This window comes from Tympanuchus pallidicinctus, unplaced genomic scaffold (genome assembly GCF_026119805.1).
Source record: "Tympanuchus pallidicinctus isolate F22 unplaced genomic scaffold, pur_lepc_1.0 scaffold8, whole genome shotgun sequence".
Taxonomy (NCBI): Eukaryota; Metazoa; Chordata; class Aves; order Galliformes; family Phasianidae; genus Tympanuchus; species Tympanuchus pallidicinctus.
Genome location: NW_026294802.1, coordinates 16027875 through 16055587, shown reverse-complemented (window position 1 = coordinate 16055587; position 27713 = coordinate 16027875). Strand labels below are relative to the sequence as shown.

The window sequence follows — 27713 nt, the reverse complement described above, 5'->3', positions numbered from 1 at the left end:
GATTCTCCTGGGAGAAGATTCTCTGGCACAATTCAAGTACTGCCTGTCACTTTTCTGATGGTGCTACCCTGGCTCTGCAACCATTTGGTTTAGCATCCCATGCTTCATGTCCTCCCTTGGGAAGGTGGGAGCCGAGTGCTGCTGCCTGTGATTAAGGTTGGCTCCAGCAGAGAAACAGAAGGGAAGAAAGTCAATTGATGACTTCTCTTCAAAGCACTGAACAGGGAAAAGTATGGATCATCTGAAGGCACAAACTGTGTGTGCCCTTAATGCAGCTGAAAAGTGCAAGGGGCTCATTGTGTAATCTGGGAATTGCACATTAAGTTCTAAGTAGAATCATCATCTGGCAAAACTGGAGCCTCTAGATGCAAGGAGAAAGAAATTGGTGTAAGAAATTGGTTTGACACTCCTTGCATCTTACATGTTGGAGTGGTAACTTTTAATTCCTCTTTACTAAATGAGTGAGATGCCTGAATCATGTGTCTGTAAGATACAGTACTTCAAGGTATAGGTATGGACTTGCCCTAAGACACAAGTACAAGCCATGTGAAACATCAGTGGGAACTGTAATCGGTAAGGAAATCTCAAGAAGTTCTTTGCTATTATCTTCTGTTCACCAGTCACCCCATTTGCTTTGAGCCACAAATCAAGACAGCAACGGGAGTCTCTAATCCATACCAGGATGTCCAGGAATGACATTTCAAACTTGGAGTGGCCCAAGAACAACAAATCAGTGTGGTTGGAGGCTAGATTAGGACATGCTCACCTAACTTGGAGAAAGGTATCCTTAAAGAGAAAATACAGATCTAGGAGCAGATTAATACTACTGTAGACTATTTGAATGCAGCCAAAATAACATTAGCAACAGTATTCATTACCAAAGAGGCATTTCAGCCTCCACAGGCTGCTTTCTACATCTCTGTGTTATGTATGTCAGGGATAATATCTTCCTGATGGTGCAGTACCATTCATGATTACTCAGAAATGTTGATACTCCAGCTACAGTTCACCTAACTTAATAACTGTACAACTGCATACCTATATTAAAAACTGCTTCCAGTTCCACATCTGTATTAATACCTCCCAGGAGACTCACAGGTTTATCAGTATTTACTTGAATCCAAAGATCTGTGTTGCCATGAAGGTACCCCATGGTTCCATCACAAGAAAAAAAAGTTCTTCACTTCCCCATATATGTGGTTCTGCTTGCATTTCTATAAACGCGCTTTTTTTTTTCCAACCTGATCTATGGAAGGTATCCTCGCCCATGGCAGGGTATTGGAACTGGATTATTTTAATGTCCCTTACATTCACTCAAAGTAACAAATTGGGAGCAAATGAATGCATTTACTAAAAACTCACAATCCTACCACTCTCAACTGACCAATAAGTTCCGGAAAGGTTTAAAGTGCCGATTTGTTAGGGCATGAAATAAAGAGGTGACAACAGGCTCAACTTGCTAATTGTCCTTATACCACTAAACGAAAAAATTCTGCCTCTCAAGTTGTTTTATCCATCCTTTCTTTAACTGTCTCCTGAAGATCAGAACCAGAGAGTTAAGTCACTCATTCCTATCTTTCCTACTGTCTTTACAATATAATTGCTTGCCCAGTCCCAGAAAAAATGAGCTTCTCATTTTCACAGCTGGCTTTGGCAAGCCAGAGAGCCAATCTGGAGAGGGTGATGCCCAGCTGACAGATGTGGGCTCTGGAGTACGGCACTACATTGGGAGGCCAGCAGCGCTGCTTGCTCTCCTAAGAGATGTAGCACTGAAGGGCAGATTGAAAATGGAGAGCCCTCTGATTGCCTCAGAGAGAGCAGCTCTGTAGGCACTGCCAGCACCAGCTACCAGGATCCCTATCCCCTTCATAAGAAATGATTGGAGCTAGCGTTTGCTTTAGAGATGAAAGCATCACAGCTCAGTCTCCTGAGCCAAGCAAATTATCCATTATACACATCTGTTTGCTACAGAGATGTTTTCCGCCTCCCTCCCTGCCCTCTTTAAGCACCTTTTAGAGTGGACTAGATCTGTATCACATTTAAGCGAAGGAAATGCCAGTAATGAAGGATCCAGGATTGAAAGCAAGAGAGGACTGTGGCAAGGAGTGGCTTCCCTTACCTCTGCCATCAGCAAGGCACCGATTATAGCCCACAGGGCTGAAGTACTCGAAGACAAAGACGGCCACTGCAGAGATGATAAGCAGCATCACAAACATCATCACCCATACGTCAGCACTGAATGGCTCTGGAGAGGAAAAGAAACCCATGCTGAAAGGCTTGATACAAAGCAGCCACCTTACCCTTCCTTTCTTTGCCTTCCGGAGCACCCCAATGAGCGTGTGTGGCAAAATGGGCTTGGGAGAAACAGAAGTCATGGTAAAGCCTTCAACCCTAATCTGAAAAACATTCCTGATTTGGTAGAAGCATTGTTTCTTTTTCTGTAATGACTACATTCATTCTTACAGCCACATCTGTGACACACGGCTCCATTTGGAACCACACGCAGCCACTGTGACACGCATTGATAAAATAAAATGCATTGATAAAAGACTGTTCCCAGGAAGTCCTCCAGCACCATCTGGAGAGAGTGGGGAAAATGAAACAGAACTGGCAGAGTTTCAGACGAGCATCCAACTTTCAAGATGCTACTGAGCCAAAGAGCATCTCCAAATTTCTGAGGTTCAGCCCTAGTGATAGTAGTTTCTCAGCTATTCTATTCTTGCAGCAATTGAAACACTGGCTCATTCTAGAATTGTTAAGTGTTTCCATTCTGCAGTTGTTTGATCTTTGCCAGTTTTCTCCACCTCCAAGCCTGAAGAGATAAAGATGGGACTGTACCAGATTAAGGAAACCTAGAACTCTGGCCCACATTACAGTCAATTTTCCAATCTCAATTTAATTGCAATTAAAAAATGTTGTGTTTATTTTCTTATTTTTTTTACACACCCCAGGTAATACTGATGGAAAGTTGGAAGCCAATTTTCCTTGGCTAATGGCAAAAACTGATGAAGAGTGAGTACTAATGAAACAACTTCTTGAAGAAGTTTGGGGAAAAAAAATTATCCATATAAAATTACTTCTGTTTATAAGTGTTCCCAGGTTCCTGGCAGAGAGGAGACAGTAATTATGTAACTCATGTAGCATGTTTGCTGCATCATAAAGCATTTTGTAAAGCCAAACAGTAGATACTAGGAAGACACTGGGAAATGCAGTAATATTTCTGCATTCTCCAACTACCCTCCTGCACTGAAGAACAACAGAAACCGTTTTATTGGGATGCAGTGTCAGCAAAGAACTGATGGCTCGACCCTTCAAGTTCTGTTAGATATCTAACTTCCTCCAGTGTCTCTGACAAGTGAGGACTGAGTTAAAATCTTTACAAATAATGTCTCTGAAAGTACAGCCATTTATTGCTAATTGTCATCGCTAAGAAGTATACGCTGGCTTACCAGCTATAATGTTTGAATCATTTTTTTTTTTCTGGCCTACACTCCTTGAACATGCCATTAGCTGAGTCACTGGGATACCACATGCTGTAGGGTAGATGGCAACCCCGAGGAGCCCATTCTTTGCTAGGATTACTGAGAAATGCCTTGGAACTTCTAGGCAGTGCCTATTTGCATTTGCCCGGATTTTGCTTGCTTGGGATTAAGAACTAAAACATCACAGTTTATTTTTACATACCAGTCTCACAGGTATTCCTAAAAAGGAACTTTCAGAATCACAAGTAACCTTCACCTAATTTTTTATGAACACTGGACTAAATTTTAATTTTAGATTAAAATGATACCTAAGAAGGCAGAAGGTGAGACAGTTCCATTGCTACGTGACACCATGACGCTGATTCCCGTCTCAATGAAGGGCACAGAGAAATCCACTACTTCTGATCTTTCCTCGTTAATTGTGAGGGATCCCACAGCCATATAGGCCCGCTTGGTGACGACCTAGAGAAAAGAAAAGAAGATTTCACACACACAGACCCAGGGCCAGCCCTACTCAAGCATCATGAGCGTGTCCCTTCTCACCATTCTGCCTATCCGTGCAGTTCTTTCACTCCTCTAATCCCATTCCCTATATTGTTTCTATCATTTCTCCTTTCTAATCTTTCATCAGGACACCTTCTTCTTTCAGGGAATCTATAGACATTTATCTTCCCCTCAAAGCTGCTATGTGTATAAAAAATAAATCCGCAGAGGTCTTAGGATAAACACATCATCCACTGAGAAGATGTCTTATCTCATTTTTCTGTCCTTGCTTTCTCCTCCTTCTAACACTGCAAAGTCTTATTTCATTCTTTATACATCTTATATATGATCGAAGCTTAATCTAGGCTGCAGCCTCTTTGGTGCATGGATATCACATTCTTTCTTTGACTATAAAGGCCAAATTTGTGACACCACAAGGAATAATAATTAATCTCTGAGCAGGAAAGGTGGTCACGGTCAGAGAGTCAGAGCAGTTTAATTCACACAGTGCCCAGAAAGGAGTCAATCATTTCTACAGAGTCACTTCTGTCCCCTCTCTGAAAGGGAACAGAATAATGACTGGAGGTCAGATCTGACCTATGGCACCCAGCCCAGGAATGAAGACCACCACACCCTCCTTTTGCTGCTGACCTCTCCAATCATTCCATTCCACGTCCCATTGATCTTTTTCCCATGCTTGCCATTAGTCACCAAGTACAGGTCATAGGTGAACTTGACAGACTTTGAGATTTTCTTGAGGATGTCGATGCAGAACCCCTTACAACACTTCTTCATATAATCCGGCTCCTCATCAGTTTTATTCCTGAACCATCACAACAAAAAATGAGTTAAAAAAAACAGAGAAAATTCCCTTAATTCCTCTCTATGATCAGTATGAGCTTCCCCTCCCACAATTCCCCTCCACAATGTGGAGAATTTAATTTGTGATACCTGTGCAGGAGAGGGGCTAATCATGAATGGGCACAGGCCAGGCTGAGCAAGCTGAGGTGATTTTTCTATAAAGGATTATTAGGATGTGCCAGTATTGGCCCAGTACCCTACTTCTTGCTGAGAAGGGAGAGGACAACAGGAGGAGACAAACTTAGGGGTACATACTCAGTCACAATGCGTTTTTGGCAAGGGACTGTGTTCCTCATGCAGGTGCCACTTAGGGGGTCCACATTCTCCACAATGACAAACGGTGCCTCTTCCAGAGTCACTATACTCAGGTGATCATCCTCACGCTCCTCAGAGTCAGGATAAAGCTCAAAGCGGGGCCACACGTAGTACTTCATCTGCAATTTCTTTTCCTTCCATTTCCCCACCTGTGGAGAAATACAAAACATAAGATAGACTTCTAGCTGCTCCACCACTCTGCATTAAGCACATCCCCAGGCCCAGGCAGGAGAACCACTCTGGAGTGCCCAAGCCTGTATGAGAAAGAGATGTTTTAGGGAAGAAGGCTCTGAGGAAATGCATTGAAACCAAGACAGAGAAGAGATTAAGAAATACATCTGTGAGTGTCTCATCTCTCTGATGGTTTAATCCTCTGGAGAGTGAACGGATGACCAGAGGGGTACCATCAGTACAGCCAAACAGACATGACATCTTTCAGCTTTCTCAGCCAAGCAACAACCAGATATCTTGTTGTCTCCTGAAAAGTTCAGCCTGCTAACCACAATAAAAATGATTATCTTCCTGACAAAAGAAACAAGAAATACATACAGAACTAAAGTGAAATAAAATGTAATTTTTAAAACCTCACTTGAAAAAGTCAAAACAAATCTTATTTTCTTTTTCAAAATTTTGTTTTCATTTGTTTTCAGTGACATTAATCACATTAATTCACCTTAACCAAAGTTAGCTTTATCCAGAAATAACTCCATCTGGAAATAGGTTGCCCATTCTTAGTCAGGACTAAGTTATTCCAAATGGCAGAGGAGAGGCGACTGAAGAGGTGGATGTTCTGCAGTTTTAGGAGCGTCTTCACAGGAGATAAACATATACAGAGATGCCTGTTTAACAGTACTCTGCTTATTCCCTGCTAAGGGCTCACTAATATACCTACTCTTGTCCTTTCACAATGATGTGTTTACATATCCTAGCTGGAAACAAGGAATTGCTCTGCTTCTGACAAAGAAATTCAAGCAGTGTCTAAGATCTTTATTCTCAGAATTTTTCCATAAAGATGTATTGAAATTTTACATCTTTTCATTCTCCATTTCTTAAGCAGAGATCACACCTTCAGAAAGCAGAAAAGGAGGGGTGGGGACTCCTTAGTTTTATACCTACTGCCACAAATAAGAGTTGTTTTGAAGCGAATCCATTCCCTTAAGAGAAGATATGTGTAGCATGCCCACTGCCAATGGTAGACTGCTTCTGCAAAAATTCCAGGAAAAGAAAACACCTGAACATCAACTACACTTTGAACTATCAAAGTCTTGCCTTTGTTCTCATTTCCCCCCATCACAGTTGACACTAATTAGCACCTTGGCTCGCAGCTCAAGCTGAGTGGGCAAGAAACTAACTGGGCTTGAGAAAGAACTTTCCTGCTCCATCCTCAAAGGAAGCCCTCCAGGCCATTGGGGGGGGGGGAGGCTGCATGTGTACGTGGGAAGCTTGTGTGACTGCTTTTAGCAGTGTACCTGCTTGGTGGGTAAACAGAAAAGCTTCATTCCACTGCAATCCAACACCACCTCCCACCACCCCCAAATTTCAGTCATTTATTTATTTAAACGACAAGAAGGGAGGGAGAAGCACTTATTAGAGGCTCATTAGGTGTCAGCGGTTATTCTGTGAAACTCAAAGCCCAGCTGGGGTTTGGCATTTTGGAGCAGCCAGAATTCACATAAAACACTTGTCACCTTCAAAACAAACAAACAACCGCTTCATCTGGTCATGAAAGAAAAACCCACTCTGAGGGCTGGTGGAAGGAGAAGAAAGGCAGAAGAAATCACCCAGAGACAGCAACCTCCCCATCTACCCTGCAGTGCAAACACGACACCCCACGGAGAGCAAGACTGTGGTTTCTACCAGAAGCAGGTGAAGTGGCCAGGCAGTAGGTTGCTGAGTGGGCACTGAGATGTTGTTTTAATTTTTAAATATGCTTTAATCAATAAGTGGAAGTCGGCAGAGTGGGAGCCCAGGGAACTGGTGGCCCCTTTTACCCACAAATGAGAGATTATGTTGAACATAGCAGACAGTCTCTACTCACACCCCTATGTAAGTCGGCATGTGGAAAGTGCATTTCTAAGGGGACAGAGCACATATATCCATATGCTCACCCACAGTCTGCTCAGCCTTGGACTTCCCTCTCATCGATCGAGTAGGTCAATTTATCATCAGCTGAGCCATGATTTCTGCAGCACAACTTTGGCCTTCAAGTAACTGATCTCAAATCCCTAAAACCAGTTCAGTGAAGCCACCACACAAGTAGAATAACTATACACACAGGGCTCAGGGGGGAGCAGCGATTAAGATGCTGCACAGAACAGCACAGACTTCAGCTCAATAACATTAACTTATCATAGAAATAAGCACTTGATGAAAGAGACATCCTGCAGTATCTCAGCAGCACTTAGATATCACAGTAATAGGCATGATATAAACCCCTAAGTGATAAATTAGATCAGATAGGCAAACCCAACTCGTAATTACCCAGAAGTTCTCTGGTACAGAAAGAGGACTTCATAAGGCTGCATGCTAGGCATATTTCACAGCACTGTACTACATGGGCCAATGTTATGAAATTAGAATGACAGCAACAGTCATGGCCTCCTGTGCACCGGAGTACCTAATCTGCAAATACAGCTGTACGTGCTCCTTCATTATTATACTAGTGAAGTCCTTGTAAATCGTCTGAAAAGGAGGAAAAACTGAATGTAAGGAAATGGTCTGGCCTGTTTAACTATGGACTGTCTCAAGTATCTATGCAAATATTGTACCTCATTGCTAACCCGTGCAATCAAGCATAACGTATAATTATTTTTACACCTGGGGACATGTACTGGGTATGAACAAGTGACACAGAGAAAATCAGAAAAAGTTTGTGAACTGAGGGAGGGCAAACTTCTTCACATGCTCACACATGTAAGGATCAAATGTGTACACCTGTAGTTAAAGACAGGCTTTAAGCCACATGTGGACAATGATAGTAAAGATACTAAGAAGCATCTCATGCACAGGACAGAGACAATGCAAGAGAAAAAAAAATTAAAATGTGAATTTTATGCTAGATAATCTGCCATGAGAGAGAAGGAGCAATTCACTCTGGGGACAGAGGTTAGCCTCAAAAGAATTAAATGTCACAGATTTGTCCGGATAATGATGCCTGCTCTTAAAGAATATAACCTGCCAAGCTGTGCAGAGCAGAATAAGGCACTTCTGAACTCTCAGGATATTTGGTATTAACAGCCTGTAAACTGTTATTACTTAGGTTTTGCTCAGTGCTTGCCTCAGCAAAAAGAGGAAAAATAAACCATCCCAGGCATCCTACATATTTGTCAACCTGCAGTTTCTAGACTCACTGGGTGTTCTCTGATCAGAGTCCAGTCATCCAAACTCCCACCAGGATTACTGCAGGGTCACAGAATCAGCAAAAATAAGGATGCCAGAGACCATTAACAGCCCCTTATAAATATTGTCCAAAACCTAAGTATATGCCAGGGGAGGGCTCCTAGAGCCAAATTTTCACCTTAATTTCCCATTCTCTGTCCATACCACACCAGATCTTATCAAGAAAGGGAGGTCACTTGGACTGGGATTAATCAGGAGGTGTTGAGGGAGGGGAGAAGCCAACTCTCATCTTAAAATACAGAATCCTACTTCAGATTAACAAGCTGTTGGGAGAGGAAGTCCAACACATCTACAAAACAAGAAAGTGAGAGCAACTGTAGAACAAAAAGTCAATCACGATGCTATCGGTTTGCCTACGTGTATAAGCTATAACAGGCAGACAAAAGGTACAATTGCCTATAATAAGTCAGAGCCTTCCAAAAGCCTTCCAGCAGGCTGGCAAATTGCCTCAACCGCGGTATGATGCAGCCAGAACAAAAGCGTTCTGCAGTATGTTAATGCGTATCTTTAATGAAAGGTGTTGTAGCATATTAGCTCCCCAAAACTAATTCTTAACAGAGCTTTGCTCCCCTCCCAAGAGAAGCTAAGGCTTGTAACAGTCATTTGTGACAGATGTTTGCCCAACCTGTCCCTTCACTGGCAGAGAGACTGTGGTCTCTGTGGGCAGCCTAACTATCCTTGCCATTAAAAAAGTGTGGGGTTGTTTTTGCCCCAGTGTCTGACCTAAATCTTCTTGCTGCAGTTTATACCAGGACAGTATATTTCCTTATTCTTCTGCATTTGCCCTTTTCAGTGTTATCAGGTCAGTAAGATATTTATAACACAACGGCTGGGTAGTCTCATTCAGTAGATACCTTAAGTGCTGCATTAGCTAAAACAACTGCCTGTTCAAGTGACCAGCACTCAAACTAACCATTTACAAAGCCCTCCTTCAGATTTATAGTGCAGACAAATAAGAGCTTCTCCCATAAACCTCCAGGACTGTTTGTTGCAGCCACAAGAGAAGACAACCTCTCAGTTCCTCTTAGTATGTCTGTGAAGGACCACAAAAGCATTTGGAGAAACTTCCAACTTCCAGTGTCAGCAGACTGAGAAACAAAACCGCATCAAAATGTGGCCCTTCAAGGACTAAACTGGAGTGAAAGATTCAGGGTATAAAGAAATGAGACACAATTCTTGTGCAAGATACTCAGACATACTGCGTTTGATTTGGGGTTTAGGTTACCGATTTTGAAGAGATGCCAGGAGAACTATGCCTGGGTAAAGTCTTTTATAGTTTTTGTTTCATCCAGGCTCCTATTTGCACAATGCCTTGCACTACTCTATTAAAATCTTCTCTAGCTTCCTGACACTCATTGTATCGAAGAGACGCAAGAAAAGGAACGAAAGGTATTTGGTTCCTTTTAAAGAACAAAAGATCATTCCAAACTCATTTAGGAGTCAAACACTTTCTGCTTTTCCCAAAACATTTTTTCTCCTTTATATTACATTTTCTTTTCCAGGAGCTGAGGGGCTTTTTCATTCCAGTGGGGAACATAAAGGCAACAGCACAGGGCAGGAACTGGAAGGCACCAATTCCCTATTTTGCCAAGGACCTCTGGGACCTGATCTGCAAAGACACCCTTGTGTCTCTGCTTCACATTGTGTAAAATGGAGATAATTGTATGTTCTCGCTTCTGGAGTGCATGGAGTGAATAAACACAGAAATAGTCATGAGGTTCAGAAATACTATGGAAATTGGGAGATATACACATGTAGCTAGATGTGGGAATTCTTACAGTAAGTACGGAAAGCTTTCTGCTTCTTATTCTTTTGTCAATTAAATGGAAAGATCTTATGTAACTTTTACATATGATTTTAATACACAAAAAAGGGAAAATCAAATATAGAAAATATATAGGTAGAATATCTGGCAGAAAACAGTAATATTATTGGCAACATAGCTGATGCAAAAGCATACCTTACCCCTCTAGAAAGGTGGGAGAGTCTAGGGAGAAGTAAGAGCTTTGTTGGTACAATTCATGTAGATTCTAAATGAGGACATACAGAAACCAGAACAACTAGGCAGGATTGAAAAGGGCTACTGTAGGAATAATAGAAATACCATAGAAATAATAGTTTTAACTGGGACACTGCCAAAGGTATGTCCTGCTCGGAGTACATAATAGTAAATGCAAACCTGAGGGGTTGGAACATTTGTGCTGCAGTAGCCTGAAATGAAATAAATCATGCATAAATAAAATAAAATCACTTGGGATTAAAACAGTTTTCAGAAGGCCAATTTAAGGTATTTTACAGGGGTTGTAATAGCTTTATGGTTTAACCCAGCAGGTGACTGAGCACCACACAGTTGTTTGCTCACTTTCTGCTTCCCAGTGGGATGGGAGAGAGAATCACAGAAAACAAAGTAGAACTCATGGGTTGAGATAAAACTATGTATTAAGTCAGATAAAAGAATAATAATTATGACTATATATATGTGTGTGTGTGTATATATATATAAATGTATAAATGTATATAACAAATGTATATAACAAGTGATGCACCCCCCACCACCAATGCCCAGCTAGCCCCCCACGCAGAAGAAGAGAGACAGATGCCTTCGCACCCCCTCCAAAACTTGTTCCTCTTGATGTCGTAGGACATGGAATATGCCTTTGGCCAGTTCAAGTCAGCTTTCCTAATTCTGTTCCCACCCAGCTCCTTGAGCCCTTCACTGCAAATATCCTGGGCTCTGTACCAAACCGCTGAGCAGCAACTATAAACATCTGTGTTACCAACATTGTTTGTGTCCTAGGACCAAAACATAGCATTATATTAGGCACACTAAAGAAAACAATTCCATCCCTGCTGAAACTATGACATACAGAGATGTGCTGGAGATTCACAGGCTTAGCTTTCATGGACAGAGATGTTCTTACCATTATTAAAGAGGAATTATATCAGAAACTAAGTCATTTTAAAAGGCTTGAGTGTCACTAGATAAGGTAGGAAACAAATGCAAATTTTAACAGTAGCACCTGGATGCCTCATTTTTCTAGATTTGATTGGTGACACTTTTCTTCACCTCAGAATTATTCAATAGACAATAGGTCATGCTGTTTTACACTTGGTTTGGGCAAGCAGCAAAGAACCTTACAGAAAAGCAAGTTATCAAAAATAACCTTGGCTTGATGCTTGATTAAGGGAACAGAGAGCCCACCTTAAAGGAGGAGATTAAAAGGCTTGTTTAACCTAGATAAATGAAAGCCAGAAGAAGATATGATTGCTCTGTATAAAGAAAGGGGAGACAGATAGTCAAGGAGGAAGGAAAGTTGTTTTGTTTTATGTAGAAAAACAGTGTTGGCTCAAGAGCAACTGGTTATGAGAAAATTTGCCTTGAAAACAAGATGGCTTTTAACCACCAGAGGAGAGAGGTTCTAGAACAGCCAGCCAGAATAAGCAGTGAAGATAACAAAAATGGGGTTTGTGTAGGTCTATATGATGTTGCTGTCTAGAGCAGCAGAGAAGGAACCAGATGAGCCTTTCCAGTCCACTGGCCTTAGGAAGCAAAAACAGGAGCAGTAATTCCTCTGTGAAAAGCCTTTTGTCTTTGCCTTTACAGTCTGCAGATGTCAAAACTTAATCATTGTATCTCTGTCCTCCAGCTATCCCATGTGAACACAAAGGCTCTTATTATTAATGTCTCCACCTTTTCGAACTCATACTTTCCTCATTCAGCAGCAAAATTTTCTCCATGGCTCTGAGAATAGAACATCCCTCTTAGCCTTCACCCAGACTGGTTAAGCTGTGACTCTCACTCTCACACTGCTGAGTTCACAGCTATTGCCAATTGCTGTGAAGCTACAGGTCTCCATCCTCACATAGGCAGGTAGAGATGCCACAGAAAGCAAAAAAAATCTCCTGTTTACAGACACTTAGGGTGATTAATTAGCCACATCAACCAATGCAGACAAGAAGTGGCTGTGAATGCTCCACAAGTGAAATTAATTAACATAAAAACAGCCCTTTTTTTTTTTTTTTGTGAACCTCAAGTTCATCTTCCACAGCCAGCTGGGGAAGGTTGCTTTTTTCACTGCACCTTCAGAAGCAGGAATTGTTTCTAACAGCCCTTCAGTTAAGCATCTGGATTACAAGAGATGGTGGATTTTTCTTTATCTTTATAGAGCACCTAACATGTAACAGAGAGAGGCTTAGTGCATAATGCAGACGGGGTGAAGTATCAGCCTTGGCTCTACAACTCATTTCTGCAATTCTGGGAAGAAAAGCACTTCGCAGAAACACAGTTCCCCAGCTCACTAAGGTCTGGCATTTACACAGCTTTTGCTATTTCTGCTGAAACATTTCTTTCTAGGTGCATTTATATGCTTTTTGCAATTGCTAAGGTCCCGTCCTCTGCCATGATTAGTATGAGAAGGTTAATGAGATATACTTTGAGTGCTTCTGTCTTCTGCAAAGTCAATGAACTATGGAGCTCCACTGGTGTCACAAAAAGGTCAGGACGGCATGAATGCCAAGATGTTTGCCTTGGTAAATCATTCCTCCAAACCAGAGGGTATCATGAGAGCACTACAGGCATAAAAACAGCCTGAAATTATAGCTTCCTCTAGGTGATGGTGTTGTTTCTGGTGGTAGCATTAACTCGGCAGTGAAGAAAGTGGTTCATCCAGACAAGGCTGATGCACACAGGAGCTGTATGGCTTCGAGAGATACGTATGGACTCAAGGTCCTCAATACTCCATGATGTATGGGTGACTAAGATTTACAGAAGTGCATGCTATAATCAGCACAGGCGTAACGGAGAGACACAAGGGAAGAGGTTAGAGGGGAGCTGTTTGTGGTTGTGTGGCCTATGATCTGAGTAGGCTGAAGGATGTAACTCAGCAAAGCAATAGCTTCTAGAGGGCAGAATCAGGAGTTAGGATTTTGCAAGAATTAGAGAAAAAAATGTATACAAAAAGCACTACAGAGTGAATGTACCATCCAACACAACTCACCTCCAGTTAATGAGTAGTAACACCCCTGGTTTAGGCTCCTCAGTAAAGTTTGCACCCTTTGGAGCCATCATGCCCTTCTGAAACGATTCTGGGTGAGGAGAGGGGAGTTTAATACAATGTCCTAAAAACCAGCAACACCAGGCTAGTCTGATTCTGATCTGGAGAAAGCCAGGGAGCTTATATTACTCCTACCCTTGCTCATCTAAGATGAAGGAACAGTTCACCTTGAGCATATATGCCGCTCTCCTCTGCAGAATCATGAGCTGGGGAAAAATGTAGCTGGCATATTGGTAGGACTGCATGTTTTGTGTGACAGGGGGTTCAGGAGTGACAAAGATTTACAAATAAGTGTATTTTTATGTGCATGTATAGGCATCTAAATGCCTTCTGAAAGCATTTTCAGGTCTACAGCAGGGCATCTGCATTGTGCAGGTGTGCATCTGCATCCAGTACGTGTCCATGCATGTAATGCCTTACCTAATGATTTTTCCCCTTGGCTTTCCCTGTTGAGTGCTGGGCTTGAGTTCGCATTTTGCTGAGCTTTCATTTCTTTCACTCAGGCTTTTTTCTTCCCTTAAAACATGTTACACAGAGGGAGGGATGGACTTGCCAATTCATGTTACAATCTGGGAGACTGCTTAGAGCTCTGGCTGATGAGTGGGTCCTGTACAAGTGATGTGTGAACCCCTAATGTCTGCTCCTCTGTCCAGCAACACTTACTTCATACACAGCGCAAACATCTTCTCCCAGCATCTCTTTGGAACTGAGGCTGAGAGTATGCTTAAAAACACAGGTCCAGAGGAAAGCCAAAGACATCTCTCTGTGCTGAGAAAGGCTCTGTGTCAAAGCAGGCCCCCACTGGGGTAGGAAAAGTGGCAGCCCAAAGAAGGAGGTAGTGAGCTGCCTAAACCCTGCTGTTCTCTAAGCTGTGAAAGCAAGATAGAAGGCACTGCTTTGAAAAACATCTATGAAAATATCAGAGAGATCCCTGAACTTGCAGTGGGGGGTGCCATGGCAGGCACAGCGTCCTGCACACATGAGCCACAGACCCTGCCCTCAATGCAACAGCCCCACATGCAGAGCCACACAGGTAGGCATTGCTGCATGAACACCTTCAGCAGAGAGATGCAACACATTCAACTCTTCTCTCATTGGGGACAAGAGGGGAACACACCTCCAGAGGAATTACTGCCTGCATTGGAAGCAAGATTTCAGTGAAGGTTTGCATGCCCCAGCTCCTTCCCACGTTGGATATCAGGAAAAATTTCTTCTCAGGAAGAATAGTGCTGCAGTGGAACAGGCTGCCCAGGGAGGTGGTGCAGTCACCCTCCCTGGAGGTGTTCCAGAACTGTGTGGATGTGGCACTGAGGGACATGGTTAGTGGGCATGGTGGGGATGGGCATACGGATGGACTAGATGATCTTAATGATCTTTTCCAACCTTAATGATTCTGTAATTCTATGATTCCCTGTCCCATCACCACTTAGCACCTAACACCTGCATGCCAGTGGTCCTGCATCCCATCACCATGCACAGTCCCTGCTGCAATGACACCAGGAGATGAAGACTCCAGAAAGACAGCTCACAAGCTGCAGAACCCACTGATTCAGACAAGCACTGGGCTTTGTTTGAAAACCATGGTGCACTGCCCAAACAGTAGACGAGACCTGGCAGCTCTACCTGCACCCTACAGACAAGACCTGACCCTTGGATAGGATCCACCAGTGGGACAGCTGGTTCACCACACACATATGCATTGCTGCCATGCTGCCTGGAGCCAGGAAGCATTGTGAGCAGCAGGGAGCTGCTCTGCCGAAAGATTTCACTCCTTTCTCATCCATACACAAGTACAGACAAATACACACACAGGTACCCCCAGCAGCAATGATCCTAAGCTGATCTGGGCTTGGAATCCAGCGCTGCCAAGGGCCCAGCTGAGGCCATCTGGGCTGCGCAAAAGGAGTATGATCAGACTTGAGTACGGTTAGAGAGAAAGGTAACCTTGAAATCCGCATCCTGGGAAGGAGAGAAGAAGCTATCTGATTTGTCAGTTCTAGCTAGCAAAGCAGGGTTAAGCCACGGACTGCTCCTGCGAGCATGGCAGTAGGGAGATAAAATTCTGCCATTCTCTGAGCACAGATGGACACACAGAAATAGGCACACCTATTTTTCAAAGACTCGTATGTCATTTTGTCCCAAAACATGTCAACAACAAAGCAGGTATTGTGCAATTCCCTTTCTACAGCCTGAAAGTAGAGGAACAGGCACACAGCAGCAGTCTTGGAGATACAAGACGAAGCTGAGGCTCTCAGCAGGTTGCAAAAGGTCTTCTGAGGCACATATAAGTCCATGTATGAAATGACTTCGCAAAATCTGGAATTAGCTAGATGACTTCATATACATATTTAAATGTGTGTGTACTAGATAGTTACCTCTATTACACGGAGAGTTAGTAGAAGGCCTGTAATTAGTTTCTCTGACATTGCCATTACAAGTATCTTCAGGCTGGTTCTCTGAGAAAAGCCAACATCTCCAGGTTTTGCAACAGGCACTTGAAAGTCAAGGGGGAGGCTACCCTGATTGGCTAAGGATGTGATTCTTACTTTGGCCCATCAAATTTCATTCAGTCTTAATTGCATTATAAACTGTTAAATAATCATCATTTCTTTTCCATCACTTTCTTGCAGAAATCCTAGGAGACAGCCCAAATGGCATCTGAGCACAAATGTTTCAAGAGCTAAGCCATCAACCTAGTAAACCAGTGGGGATGCCCCTACCAGTAGGACAGTCTGTTAATAACAAAGAATGTTCTAGCTTTAGCAGGGCAAAGGAAAGAAAGAAAGCCATATTAGGAGACAAGCCACCTATGTTCTCCTCTACCTTTTAAATGCACTTCACTGTGAAACCATCACTTGCACTTTGCCATTTAGGAGGCAGAAGAAAGGCAAACCACTGTGGAACACATGCAGGTTAGTTACCGGGTTAAAGAGTCAGACTCAGTATTGAAGGCTCGGTGTATATGAGAATGAACAATACATTTCTACAGAAAAGATTTTGAGGTTTCCCTGTGGGAAAAAAATTAAAAAAATTAAGAAATGAAAAGAAGAAAAAAAAAACATAAAGCAAACTGCACGGAAGGGAACTTACTTATATTGAATTATTAGGAAATAGGAGGTTTATGATTTCCTCTTCAACCTTTCTTTCTTCCCACTTGTGTGTGGACATTTTGATTCAAGTTATAATTAATAAGTGCATACAACTTTCTCCATGGGGTCCCTGCCTCAATCCCTGAATTGGAAAGACACTTGAAGCAAAAGAATTAAAACAGCCCAGGAAACAAGACTGGCAGCTCCTAGCTTGACTACACAAACTAAAAATGAAATCACTGTTCATTTATTTTGCTGTATGTAATTGCTTATAAAACTCTATGAATGTGCTCGAGCCCTTACAAAACCAATAAACGGGCCAATAAAGTATCAGTAAAGAAGGAGAAAAAGCTGCCCATGAAATACTGAATCACCAGGCACTGGCAGAGGCGAGTGAAATAAAGAAACAGCAATGGACAGCAAACCAATGAACCAATGCAGAGATTATTCAGACCCACGTTATTATGGGAGCAGCATCCCTGACCTTGCCAAGAGGTTTGAAGGGACAGATAAAGTAGAGGCCAAACTGTAAGGGAGCACAGAAGGACGTGGAAGAGGGTGAAGCTGGCAAGTGTCTTGTGGCCATAGTGCCCAGAAGAGGAAAGGAAGGCACCAAGGCTGCAGAATATGCTGGAAGGTTTCTCGCTTTGCAGCAATAGTTTTGTAACTGGCTAAGGGAGTGGGAGACCTGATCTGCATGGAAGGTATGGATGGAACCAAGCTGGCCTGGTCTGCGTTACCCTGGAGCAGAAGCATCAGGGAAGAGGTACATGACACAGGGACACCAGGAGGGCTGGACACAAGCCATTACGGTCCAGATGCTGTCTAGCCATGCTAGCCCAGCAGGGATAAGCTGCAAGCTGAGGCAGCTCGCCAGGCTCAAGCAGCTGCCTTGCACCCCACCATGCTGGTAAGTCCCTGTGGCATTGCTCTGCACAGTGTGGACTTACCATTACTAGCCCATGCCAGCACAGACAGCTCCATGCTGGATTTCACAGCGCAGACTTGCCCTGAGCAGCTGCAGCAGCTGCACAGAGTGCAGATGCTTTCTCCCCAAGCACCCTGGGGGGAAGGGACCCAAGTGCTGGCTGTGATCCTGTCCTGTGCTTGCTGTGTGACTTTAAGCATGCCATCTAAGCTTTCTGGAGCTGTTTTTCCCTCTATGAAAGGCACTGAATAATCCACCCTGCAGTGCAAAGGGGTTGCATGTGAATAGGGATATAAGAGTTGGGAGCAGCAGCATAAGTCAGTACAAGCAGATGCCTCTATTCCCTCATCTCAGAGGAAATCATGCAGCTTAGGGCTGCCCCTACAGCACCTCACACCCCTCATACAAAGAAGGGCTTTGTCACAGAAGGGTGCTGCCTGCTGCAGAGCAGCTGTGTGCATCGTCACTCAGCAGTAGAAATGGCGCTGGCTGATAAGAGAGCAGCCATGCAGCAGGTCAGCATGCGGACCAACAGCTGTAAAAGGAACAGCGGGATTTTATACAGTACTTGCCGAGAACTAGTTTGGAATCAGGAGATTAACTAAAGCTCATGAGTACATTCTTGGGTCACCTCCAGCTGCTCTGGGAGTTGAGTGGCACAAGTGAGCAGGCAGCTGTCTTTCCTGGCTCTCTAGAGACACCTTTCCTGGAAGAAGGAGCACAGTGATGCTTGAGCTGGCACAGCAGCACTCAGCCCAGCCCCTTCCAGCCTCTGGGAAGCAGTCCTACATCATTCCCATGCTCAGTGTAACACTCAGCCAGTGCACACCCCAGGCCACAGCTCTCCCTGGAGAGGGCTCCATACCACCTTGGTGCCCAACCAGGGACCCCATGCAGTTGGTCAGTGCAACACAGGGTAGATGTGGGTGCAACCTCCTTGGAGGGTAGGATTGCTTCTCCTGTCTGCTCTCCTCTGAGTTCCTACAATGCTGTTCCCAGCTGCAGCTGAGAGCTGTGGCTCACTGTGTGGTGCTGACTTGCAAACAGAAGCAGCATCCAAGACCTGTGCAGGATGAACAGGCTTGGAGAAGGACAGGGTGAGCATCTGTCCCTGGTGATAAGCACTGTGATGGAGTGGTCCATCAGGTGCAGAACAGCCTCATGGTGACATACAAGCACAAATGTGCCCCAGTGCCAACTTCAGCCCTGGCTGTTGGTCTGCTGTGCCAAGAACATCCAGTAATCCAGGTCTTACTCCTCTTTACAGACAAGATTGTGCTTGTGACTGAACAGCCATCACTTCTCATCTTCTGATTATTTCACCAGGCAACCTTAACGTTCCATTAATATCGGCCTTTGTGAAGCTAAATATATACACTAAGCACATATACAAATACATATAAATACGTCTCCATCTAGCAGAGAATCCAATTAACTGAATATGTTACGCCTTAGCAATTAATGAATTCAACAAGCTGAGCTGCCTCTTGCATACAATTAAAGCTCACAGTATCAGCCACAACAATAAAAGACCTCAGATTCTCGTATGTGCTGTCTACAAGGAAATTATTAGCACCTAAATCAAGAGGCAAATTCAGGTGTGTTTGCACTAGTCACGTACAGCCTGCCCTTCAATTAATTGTAGCCTAAGAGAAATTCAAGTCCAGCTGACCCTGCATGCAGCTCTTTAGATATTCCTGTGCCTTTATCTTTCTGGATGGGATGTCTGTAAAATGCCAGTGTTCTATGGGTTAAAAGAAATCAAATTCCATAACTGACCAGAGCTGGCACTCTAACTATTCACTGATGCAAGTACTCCTTCTCCTTGCGTTCAGCTGCTATTTTTTGTTTCAGTTTGTGTAAATGCATACGTGTGTCTGTGCATACGTACATGTGTCAGCATTCTTTTGTATGTTAGTCTTTCTCCAGGACAAGTTTTTGGTTTTTTTTTCATGCAGCTTCTGCCTCTCAGCAACAGACAGTACCGAGCCCTTTAGGGACTGCTCATTCCCTCCATCTCTCACAATACTCCTTCTTTGCATTCATAAAGCATTCCCTGCGGGGAGAGTTCTACATAAATAAATATTTAAGTAGCCACTAAACCACAGAAGACGCAGAAAAGCACGCAGGAGACTTGGCTAGAGAACTCAGGGCACAAGGGGAAATGAAGAGAGGCATGGCTGGGAGGGTTGGGAGGAGTGTTGCTGATGTCAACTGGAAACACAAGCATCCCCTTCTCTCCCCTGACCCTGTGCTAGCTCTTACCCTGTGACCTGAGCTAACTGATTTCAGATAAGTCTGAGTTGGTGCTGCCACAGAAATCTAAAAACTATGAACATACCCTACGGGGAATCTAACAGAGGAAAGAGCCTTGAAGGGAGACGCCAAAGACATGGCTAAAAAACTGAGCTTCTAATGTTGAATCTTTTTTGCTTCATCAGCTCTGTTGTTCCCCTAGTTGCTGTCACACTCCAGGTGGAGGCAGTGAATACCCAGGAGCAGCTCAGAGCCTCTTCTGTGGTATGGCTGGATGTGGTGCAGACAGAGGCTGCACACAAGTACCAGCTGTACCCTTTGGACTGGGTACCAGGAGGGACAGCGGGCTGCCCACTCTCATCCCTGCTACAAACCTCAGCAGAGGCTATTAGAGTATTAATGACTCCTTCAAGTGTAGCAGCTTGTGGATCCTATACACCTGTAAAATTATGTGTGCCTACACCCACAGCACTGCAGATTTCACAAGTCACTCTGAGACAATAAAGAAAAAAGCTTGCATCCTTTCTAAATGATTTGAGAAATGCTGTTTTGAAAGTGGGTATTATAGGGAACAGGGTATAAAGTTGGCCACTTATATCACCCATGTAAGATGGTAGTTTGAAAGGTAATAATCATATGAAATGTGCCATACCCCAGGAAGCCACACACTACTTGCATGCTCCCCAGCATAACCAGAAGAGCTAAAAATCCCTCAGAAAATCCAGTCAAGAGTCAGTTTCATGCAGAGCTGTGGGAACATAGTGTGGCATTCACGCAGAGCCTGTAGCAAGCACCACCAGGCTTGAAGCACAACTTGAATGGTCAGAGGCCATTTTCTGTGTGCTGGCATGCAGCTCTCAGCGATGCTTCAGAGAGATTTGGAGATCTTTTCTTCAAGAGGCTGTCCCAGATTTTTCACTTCCCCAGAGAGTTGAAAAGGTCAAGAAAGGTCAAGGCCTCCTTGGAGGCTCACAAGTTTTATTTTCTGCTCTGGATACAAAGATACTGGCTGCTATTTGAGTTTTGGTAGGAGGCAAGCCACCACTGAGAGCTTGGGATTCAAAGTAAATGCAACCAGCCAATAGGACAAGAGGTGATAGCTTTAAATTGCACCAAGAATGTTCAGGTTGGATATAAGGAAGAATTTCTTCTCCAAAAGAGTGGTGCTGCAGTGGCACAGGCTGCCCAGGGAGGTGGTGGAGTCACTGTCCCTGGAGGTGTTCCAGAAGCATGTGGATGTGGCACTGAGGGACATGGTAGGGGCATGGTGGGGATGGGCTGATGGTTGTACCAAGTCATCTGAGTGATCTTTACAACTAGAATGATCGTATGGCAGCCACTGCTTCACTCTGCTTCAGTAATTTCTGTCCCAGCAGAATGTTTGTATTATCATTTTACCGTGATTCAAGTTAGAGCCTTTTGGGGAATGGAGACACTTTGGGGAAAAAGCTCTTTATTGGTGAGAAAATAACATACCCACTCTGTTTATAGGCATCAAAAGAACAGCCACGGCACATATGCCAATAAGTGCACTCTACAGGAATGGCAGAAAAGATGGTTTCTTACCTGAACTCTGCACAGTCAGAAAAGTACCTCATCCCCTAGGCAGCCTTCTTGCACCCCTTGTCTCAGAAATTTGAACAGTGGGCAGTGTCCATCATAGCAGGAGACGAAGGTGCTTTCTCAGTGTGGCACATATAGCAAAACACACAAGACCAGCTCATTCCTCCCAACCATTCCCACTTCTCTGTAAGCAGAGTGGAAAATGAAGACACCCTTCCCACAAACAGCTGTTGAGATGTCAAAGCATAACTGCATTTGCACGGTTGGGATCCCTTGGGAGTTTCACCCCACACAGCTATCACAGCTGATGATTCCCCAAAGTGGCTGCTGAATTGCCAGGCTCCTTGAAGATTGCTTTCTATGGCACCCAGCCCCTTCTACCCCTCGCCTTCTCCCTGTCTGTGATTACCCCTGCCTGTCAGCACTGCAGTAAACGTGTGTGTGTTTCCGGGTCTCTCATTTCTCACTTTACAGAATTCTCTCACTTAAAAACACTTTCCCATCACAGCTTATGCTAAAATATAGAACAAACAGGAAATTCTGAAAGGCTCACCTGCTCCATTCACTGTGTATGAAAGTACCTGCACCTAACTAAAAACTCCTTTCTATTTCTTGTAACAGCTTATTGCACTTTTGCCATGGTAACTTCTTAAAGTTCTTCTATAGGTACCTATGCTCATAAGTGAAGAAAAATCAGGTCTCGTAATCAGGGTTGGACAAAGTATCTCCAAAAACAGAAGTCTGAGGAAATACAGAAAGCAGATCAGTGGGACTGAATAAAGGAGAGCTCTGTGCTCCAAATCCTCAGTGTAGGAAAGAGGCCACTGTGCAGGAGGTGAATGTAACTAAGTTCCTGACGTCAGTGATGCAGGTCTGAGGCACAGTATTAGGATCCAGGTCTGCTGACCTTCCCAGACTGCCCTCTCCCTTACTCCAACATCTTTTATCCTCTGGTCTTGACAAATACCCATGAGACCCCCAGCAAATCCATTCAAAAGGCTGTTTCAGAGATCATTTGCCTAGATGCCATCTTTCCCCTTTCCCTTTCCTCTGTGCTTAGCTACATCAAGTGCCTTTTTTCAAGATGCTTGATGTCTCTAATCTCTCTGTCAGAATGAAGATGTGAATGATTTCACCTACTATAGATTTTTAGAGACTCATGTATCTTTCTTCAGTGTTGAACCCCTTCATGAGTGAGGTCTCATGAATACCAGTGAAGTTATGGTGTTGCTTTTCCTCGTATTCTGTCCTTATTTTGCACAAATGGCTGCAGGTAATTGACAATAGTCAAGTTGCTGACAACACCACAAAATTTACAAATACTTGCTGATTCCCCCTCGTATTTCCCTAGCAGATCAGTGCAAAAACATTCACTGCTATCAGTGAATAAAATACACCAGATCTTTACAGAGTCTTTCTGAAATATTCACAGCAAAAAAATTTTGGATATTTACTACTGTTCTTAATCGGCCTATGTCCCTCTGCTTTGACCCCCTCATCTGTCTATGTGCCCATGTTTTCTCTGCTGATACTTACACAGGTAAGTATTTAGTGGTTACAGCAATCATCTTGGTCTCTCTGTGCTGCTTCCAGCACAACGAAACACTGGTTAATGGCAGGGATTTTCAGAAACTGCAGTAATACAAATAATCAACCATAAGCTTGTTCTTCTGCACTGTTCACGAATCAATCTAACCAGAGCTGCTGTTTGCAAGAAGGTGAATGACAGACATATTGCAAACTGCATGCTATTTATTACAGGCTTTCTCTCTCTAATTACTCCTCCATTTTCACCTCTTTCCTAACTGCCAGTTAGAATGGCTCTGCATTGACAAACAGCTGCCACATCTCATCCCAAGGAGCTACGGCTGCATCTCTACAGAGGGCAAAGTGATCTCTACAAACAGTGCTAATCCACAGAGCAACAGGGGAAAGTGAAAGGTTTGCAGTGTTACAGATCTTCCTCTGCTTGAAAACCACGAGATTACAGACATATGAAAAGTCTGTCCTAGAGTTACATACAATATATAAAAATTATAGACATATATATATCATTTTTATATTTTTAATTGTAAATGAAAAAATGGCAGAAACTCAAAAAATGAATTCCTGTTTTATTCCATTCGTATTTCATATTTCAAAAGCCTCCCTCCTTCCCCCTGCCACTGGATAAAATGCACACTTTAAGACACTAGCTGCTGCTCATTTCATGCATTTGCCAGACTCTGATTAAACTCTCAGATAATAACCTTGCAAGGTAAAGCCAAACTTGCAGCAGTACAGGGCGTTCTTATCATTGGCTCCCAAAAATAGTTCCTTGCCAATAAGAGTCAATAGGTTCTGGCTTTGCCAACCTGCACTTCTACTGTCCCCCATCCCAGAGGCTGATGACACAACTTGTCCCCTACAGAAGGGTTGTAAGTCTCTAAATGTAGCCAATAATTGTGTATTGGTTGCTGAGAATACTTCAGGTTTGTAACATTAATGTAAAATAGGCTTCTACGAATCTTCCCTGTCTTTGCTCCCTGGTGTAAGGGACAAAATGAGAGTCCTGGACTGCAACATCTGTGAGACAGCATTTGCAGGTTTCAGTCTACAACCATCTTCTGCAGTCTCATAAGACCTAGTGGTGATCATCATGGAATGGCAATTCTACCACTGTCCCAACACCTGCTGTGGCTGCTGGCCGCCAAGGGGAAACAGGATGGGGAATGTGCAGGGTGTTTGAGATTGAAGACAAAAAGGATGGAGAAAGAAGAGGCAAGAGAAGAGAAGAGGAGGTCTCAGGACAGAAGCAAGCAGAAAAATGAAGTGCAACACCATCAATAAGCCAAACCATGCCCAAGAAAGGGTCATTCTGGGGATAGAAATCACTCCATATTCCTTAGTACTGTTCATTTTGATGTCTACATTCCAAAAATTTACTGTTGACGTCAAGCAGTGAAACTACTCTGAAGTCAATGGAATTGCAGACACTTATGCCAGAGGTGAATTTGGCTCCCAATGGACTTTTCTATGCAATCATTTAGATAATGACCCTTCAAAGCTTATGTTGCTGCCATAGCATGACAGTGGGAGAAAAAGGGCCAAAAAGGCTACAACAGAATAGCCATCTGTCATACCCAAATCTAGAGCTCAGCTAACTCAGGATGGCACAAAATAAGGGCAAGAAATACTAGAATTTAACAAGCCCTCCTGGAAATCTTACCCCCATCTAAGATTATGAAACTGCACAGAGTGTTAATATACGAGTGTTCATGCAAACTGCATCCCAGAATATTTTGCAAAGTTAAATACAAGACAGCAAATGGCATGCAGCATAAAGAATAGCTGGTGCACTGAGCAATCAAGAGGCAGTGCAAATGGCCATATAATTTCGCCTTTTAAAAGCAACTGCATAAAAGCTCATTCATCCATAAAAATGCTGCGTTTCTGTTTTCTGCCTTCTTAGGAGCTTTCCTGCATGCCCTCTTTATCGCCAGCTACAGACTTCACATCTTCTGAAAAGAGTAAGAACAAACACCTGCCCCTCTATGCCAAAATATTGCCTCCACACTTCAGGGCTGTTTTATATAGCTCCTAAGTTTTATCAGACAAGGCTAGTCAGAGAGTTCACAGGGTCACAGACTCATAGCATTTTTGAAGTACTGCACGTGACAAAAGGCTATGAATATACTCAATAAAAAATATGGATGTTGAGACATTATGTAGTGAATATATTTTGAATTTGAAAATTAGGAGTGAATTGGATATGATTTTGGGCATGGAGGCATTTATTTGTTTCCCACTTGCTTTGAGAAGGCAGATACTAACTCTGCCACTCTGGCATCCACCTGAAATCTAGACATCATGTTACAAACCATGAGATTCAGCCTTCAAAATCTTTTCAACCATGATGTCTACAAGAATTGCTAGCCCAGATTATAACATCTAGCCAGATGCAAGTTGCAAGCATTATTCTTTATGCTATAGTACAGTTATTTGACTTCCTTATTGCTCTCAAGATCTCTCACTTTCTCCATATCCATTTTTAGTTTATCTTCTAGTAGTGTGCAACATCTTGTGAGAATCTCTTGTTTTTAGCGACACTAAGTGAAAGATGAAGGAGTTGGGATCTGTAAGTCCAAGGGAATTACAGTAGCTCAGATGGAAGAGGATCGAGGGCACATACAAGAAGTCCAGGAGAGTGGAAGACAGACAACTGAAATCACTGTGAATACATAGTTTTGACAGGCAGATAAACAGCGAACAGATATATGCATACATAAAATGCAGATTAAAGAAAAAGACAAGGTCAGCGATAAGTCCAAGTTAGGCATTCAAGAGTGAACCCTGGCTTGAAATAGAAGAGTTAATATAAAGCCTTTATCCCTCTGCCACAGTTACAGATGCTGTGCAGAAGATGGCCTCCCCTCACCAGCCTTTCGCCCTCATCTTGAAGACCTCAATTGTTGTGTAGCACATATAATTAATTTCTCAAATGATTCTTGGGTTTAAGCGGCCCACTGGTTTCAGTGCACCCATGTATTCTGAGTGAGAGAGTTCCTCATGAGCCTGCTCATTTGCTCCTTTGCTTTAGCGCAAGAGCCTCTGGTGCCATCATGCTGACCACAGTTCAAAGGAACGGTTCAAACGGACAGAAACCATCTGGACTTCTATCCACACAAACCCCTCCATTGGGGACCAGGTAAGAGTCCTGATACAGTCACTAGTATTATCACACAGTGCTGTTAAAGCCATTGCTGCAAACAGGGAAGCTCTGAAATTGAGAATTTGTTGCATGTTGTCCAGTCTCATTCCCTTTCTCCCCACTCCCCCTCAACTCAGGACTACACAATTCCAATTCATTAAATTATCGCTTTTTTGTCTTATTTTCTACATCCATTATTGTTTGCACTGCTTCCCCTTGTTCCAGCTTTTCCAGACTTGTTCCAATTTGTCCAAATCTTTCACAAAGAGCTATCCACAAAATTGCACCAAGCTTTCCAGCCTTACCATTGCTGAGCAGAGCTCAGTGATTACATCATGTGCCTTGCAGGCTGAACTCCTATTTATACATCCAAGTACAGCTTTTGCTTCTTTCTCAACAACAAACAACCATGTTCAGCTCATGATCCTCTTTTATGCCCCCCAATCCTTTTCTGCAGAACTGTGATCTAGTTGATCTTTCTCTGCACTGTATTTATGTCGCTGATTATTGCTGCCAAAGTACAATAGTTTGCACTTGTCTCTATTGAATTACATCTCACTTTTCCAGTGCGTATCTCCAATTTGCCAAGATCATTACAAATTCTAATCCTGTTCTCCAACAAATTCACAGTTCCCCTCAGCTTGCTGTCATCTTCAAATTTGATATGCAAATTCTTCATCCATCACCAAGGCTGTTAAAGAAAACATTGAACTGAACTGAGCATGGGACAGACCCTCACAGAACCCAGCCAATGTTCCCTTGCATTCTGACATTCTTATTCATCCTGCATGCATTTGTTATTAGCTCTCCTTGAGACCTCGTTCCCCTAGATTGCTCACAAAATATGATGAGAGAGATGGTAAAAACCTTACTGGAGTCAAAGCAGATGAAACCTTCAGTTTCACCTCTGTCCACAATGCCTGTTACCCTGTTACAGAAAGATATTAGACTGATCTGACATGAAGTGTTCTCAGCAAATCCTAGTGGACTTTTACATGTCCCCTTGTTATTGTTCAGGTGCTGACAAGGAGTTTGGTTGATAATTCATATTTTTTCTAAAGATGAGAGTTAAGCAACAATGATTCCAGAAATCTGCAATTCCCAAACTCCTTCCACCTCTACTTATCCCTCCCCCCACTCACTGCTCCAGCTCTTTTTTAAAGACAAGCATTCAGGTTTCTCCAGTATCTGGTAGATACTAGCTGGTAACAGCTTTACAGGTGCAGATCCATTGCAGTGTGCATTTACAGAACACTCTTTCTGTAAATTTCCTTTGGAAAAAAAAAAAAAGGGGGGGGGGGCAGGTTATGTCTGTAATGCGCTGCTGCAAAAGAAGTAAGGATGTGGTTACCCTGTCTTGGGAAACGTGCACCCTTGCCCTTGAGCAAGTCTCCCTCATTGCGATGACAGCAGAATAGAGACTGATATTAACATGCACCAGACCTCCTGTCCTACAGTACTGGCCTGCTGCTCATCCTGCTATTTCAGTCCTTGACAGCAATAAGCAGTTTGGCCAGTGCATCTTAGACCCCATCTGTGACACTTCAACTATTTTAGTCCTTCCTCACCCTCCACGTTTCTTGTCAACATGTC

General features: G+C 43.3%; 1 protein-coding gene across 3 annotated transcripts in view; it reads right to left on the bottom strand.

Annotated features, from left to right (window-relative positions):
- GRIN2B (glutamate ionotropic receptor NMDA type subunit 2B) overlaps nt 1-27713 on the bottom strand; it is a 203290-nt gene that overhangs the window by 27221 nt on the left and 148356 nt on the right. For all 3 annotated transcript variants that reach the window (XM_052669472.1, XM_052669473.1, XM_052669474.1), the window contains 4 exons: nt 5082-5290; nt 4617-4788; nt 3791-3944; nt 2120-2245 (listed from right to left, as the gene is read on the bottom strand). In XM_052669472.1, coding sequence (XP_052525432.1) covers nt 2120-2245; nt 3791-3944; nt 4617-4788; nt 5082-5290 — 661 coding nt within the window. The remainder of the gene's footprint in view (nt 1-2119; nt 2246-3790; nt 3945-4616; nt 4789-5081; nt 5291-27713) is intronic.